This window comes from Parathielavia appendiculata, assembly GCF_033297405.1.
Source record: "Parathielavia appendiculata strain CBS 731.68 unplaced genomic scaffold N657scaffold_12, whole genome shotgun sequence".
NCBI lineage: Eukaryota > Fungi > Ascomycota > Sordariomycetes > Sordariales > Chaetomiaceae > Parathielavia > Parathielavia appendiculata.
Genome location: NW_026944231.1, coordinates 168,666 through 172,532, shown reverse-complemented (window position 1 = coordinate 172,532; position 3,867 = coordinate 168,666). Strand labels below are relative to the sequence as shown.

The 3,867-nt window shown below is 53.3% G+C and overlaps 1 protein-coding gene across 1 annotated transcript; it reads left to right on the top strand.

Moving 5' to 3' along the window:
• On the top strand, positions 1 to 1,396 carry N657DRAFT_648021 (alpha/beta-hydrolase). Its single transcript, XM_062793439.1, has one exon. It carries the CDS (start codon positions 381 to 383, stop codon positions 1,284 to 1,286), a length of 906 nt encoding a protein of 301 aa, XP_062644977.1. The 5' UTR covers positions 1 to 380; the 3' UTR covers positions 1,287 to 1,396.
• The last annotated feature ends 2,471 nt before the right edge of the window (positions 1,397 to 3,867 follow it).

Here is a 3,867-nt window from a genome sequence, read left to right as displayed (position 1 = left end):
ACCTCCGGACATACACCGTAAACTGTACTCTATACCACCTGTCCGTCCTGTGTCTTTTGCGTGTCGATTCCAGGGCTGCATAAATGCGTCGTCCATTCAAGGCATTTCGTGCGCCGTTTGCAGCGGAACACTGACACAAACTCTGTCAGACGCGGACGAACTTCTAGTGGACCGAACTCAACTCGGGTTAGCCGCAGTAACATCGCTATGACAATACACGGAAAAGAAGCTTGGCGAGATGTGCCACGCATTGCCTACGAGTTGCGCTTCTTCGAGATATAAAGCAGGCGGTCGGCCCAACTTGCCGTTCATGAGCGATCCAGTTCTCAGTACCTCAACATTGATCAAGACGTCAATCCAATCTCAAAACCATCCTTAATATGCCCGTCTTTCAAAACGAGCGCGACCGCGCCAGCCTCTTTTACCGCTACTACATCCCCTCTTCGTCCCCTCACCGACCGGCATCGACCGTTGTGCGCCAGCCGCTGACGCTCGTCTTCCTGCATGGCTGGCCCATGTCCTCGCGCATGTACGACCAGTTGATTGTACCGCTGGTTGAGACACACCGCTTCCCCGTCATTGCGCCGGATCGGCGCGGGTTCGGCAACAGCGACTGGGCGACCTCCCTCACGGGCGAGGTGACCTTCGACACCTTCGTCGAGGACGCCGTGGCCCTGCTCGAGCATGTGATGCAGAGGAATCCCGGGCCTTTCGTCTTCGTGGGCGCGAGCATGGGCACAGCCGAGTCGGTTCTCGCCCATTCAGCCAGCGAGTTCCTGAGGGAGCATTGCAGGGGCTTCGTCTGGATCGGGCCCAACATGCCGTACCCCGTCCGCTGTGACGAGTCCCCTGAGGCCATGGAAGCAGAACAGTGGGAGGGGCTCATCCAGTCCTTCCGCGGAGCCGGCGGCAAAGATTTCATCCTCGAGGCAATTCCAGGCGTCTTCCGCTTGGACCTGGGCAACACCGTCGGCCAGAGCACCCTGCGGTTTTTTGAGCGGCTTGTGTGGCAGGTCGATCCGGTCGCCCTGGAGCGGACAGCGGTCATCCTCCAAAAGTCCATGGGGGCAGAGCTCAAGGAAATGGCCAAGGTCGCTGCTGCCGATGAAAAGAATAAGGTGCCCATCTTGATCCTCCACGGCGATTCCGACGCTGGCATGCCGCTCAAGACAAGCGCGGCCGTAGTCCACGAGTTGCTCCCCTGGTCGCAGCTGAAGGTGTACGAGAAGGCCGGGCATGGTAAGTTTCTTTCTCCCGACACAATACTACGCGATAAAGAGGCCTAGGAAGCTGACGGAGCTTGTAGGGCTCTATCTGACACATACTGAGCAAGTGCTCGACGACATTCTTGCTTTCTTGGAGCCGATTGCTGCTCGGGAACGTCAATAAAATGGCGATGTATCACGCAAGCTGACGACATGGAGGGATGGAGAGAGTAGCGCTCGACATTACCTTGACTATATGACCGTCCATTACATGTGACAGAGCAAGGAGAAGGGCGGGATCTGTGTTGAAACAGGGAAACGGATCTGTGTTGAAACAGGGAATGGAGTGTCTTGAGGGACAATCCCACCTCATTCTATCGACGGAAGTTCCCGTCCCTATCCCGAGTCCCCAGCACCCAGCAACATTGCAAGTCGATGTGCTGTCAGGAGGGTCAAGCTTCAGCGAGATATGGGCGCGTTGACCGGGCAAGACAGTAGCGAGAGGGAGCAGAGGCAGCCATCGAGGGTTGGTAGACACATAATCAAGGCTCAGATCCAATGACTCTCAAATCGGCCATTGATTCTTGGACGTGACGATCGAGGGTTTGAACAGTTTGTGGTAACCTCAAAAGATGTGGCCGTTCTTGACAGCGTCGTCACGGCTGCTCGGGACTGGCCGGTGCATCGAGACGCAGCATGGCCTGCGATACTTGATGCTCCAGATGCCCAGCTAAGGAGTCGACCGGTCTTGCTCTAATCTCCATTTATATCCACTACCGACACTGGAAACAGGCCCAACCGCCGCAGAGGAAGTTAGGCCTGAAGCCGAGCTGCGTATGCTGCGCCGCAAAACTGTCGAATGTAACGACAAGCTGACTGTTCCAATGGAAGCTCCCATTCCTAGATGACAGCCATAGCGTAACCGCTTACCATTTTAGATACGGGAAACGGTCAGCACTTGGAAATGGGGGCCAGAAACGGAAGAATTTTGGATCATACGTACAACGTACCTTAAGGAAAGAAGGATCAGTGCGAGCTATCTTTGGCCCGGTTTGACACTTGACTAAGGCATTTATGCGCGGGAAGGGTTACATGTTGTGCACTTACTCTGGTCCGTCTCTCATTTGAACGCGGCCGCATTGATCATAAAACATCTGCGCGCATGTCATTTGGCCTCCACTGTCACATTATTCCTCGCGGGACCCAGATTCTATGAACAAATTTGCCTGCCGTCGTGTGTGGCGGCATCTGCCACTGAGTGCGCGTGCCGCACCTTCCCTGGCATCTGACCTCTGCATCGCGAGAGCTCTTCCGTTTCTCCCCATCTTGTGATTAGCAGAATTGAGTCCCATCGGCATTGCCCGCGCGCCTCGCCTAAATGTACGCTCGTCTCTCACACAACTCCATCCAGCCTTCGGGTCAGCTTCAACTACATTGACCGACCTACACCCTGTCAAACTCAAATAAATCCATTCCTCAATCTCTATCTCTATGCCTCCCGCCGACAGTCTACCAAGCATGCCCTCTCAGAAGGTCAAAGAAATCAAGCAGCCATCTTAACGCACTCTTTGAAGAGGGGACCCAGCTCGCGAGATAACACTCCTCTGGCGTGAGATCAAACTTTGGGAAAGGAACTCAAACAACTCGAGGCGGCCAAAACCAACAAGACAATAAACCTAAAACCCGACGCTGAGTCTAAATAAGGTAGGTCATGTGTTCCCGTGTTGTCAACTCCGAGTTGAGCGTTTAGCTAATAAAAAAGAAGGGGGAGGAGGAAACAGATGAGGAGAAGAAGAAAGCTAAATACGAATAAAGATAGAAGGAGTCATTACGCTGTGGGCCTCTTTCTGTGGTAGCAACAACATCAGTTGTATAGAGATACGACTACTGAATGAACTGGTAGGGAGAGAAGTTTATTCTCGGGATGGATGTCAATTCCCCTATCCAGGGTTAGCTTCATGTGATCTATTATGTACGGCGTAGTACCTACCGGCTTACCTAGTACCTCCTAGCTGAGGTTAAGAGAACCTACCTTGGTGCCTACCTTCAAGCTAGGAATTCTTTATGTCGCTGAACGTGGGTGGAGCTGTTAGCCTGGGCCACGAGCGTTTCTCACCGTGTAATATTACAAATGCTTCAATAGGTATTCTGTAATGTGATAGTAATTCCCGGTACTTGCGTCGAAGAGCTGTAGCGAAACTACGACGTGGATCTTAGAGATCGCGCTGCTTGTGTCCGGGCTGATTACGATCACTTATTGCTGGACCTACGACGAGCTTGATAGGCGTGAGCGGGCAAATCTCGCCGCGGAATCCGAAATGTAAAGCGGCGATGGCTGAGCTGGAGACCAATAACAGCGATGAAACTGGTAGTCAACGTCGGAGCTCCTCAGGAAGCTCCGGCTCGTCGTCTAGAACGACCGACCCCTCAAACATTACTTGGTACTGCGGAAACTGCGACTACCACGACCTGTTCAATCCCCTCCCCGATTCTGACGAGGCCCAGTGGTGGTCTATCTAGACTTGGAATCTGGTTTCATTTCTCAGCCAACTGTTCACCTATTATTAGGTAGCCTCGAGAGGCAAAAAGGGCCGAGAGACTGGCGAAAGAAGCCCGCACAGACTATTACCGGGAGGAGCTCAAAGAGAGACTGAAGGAGCGC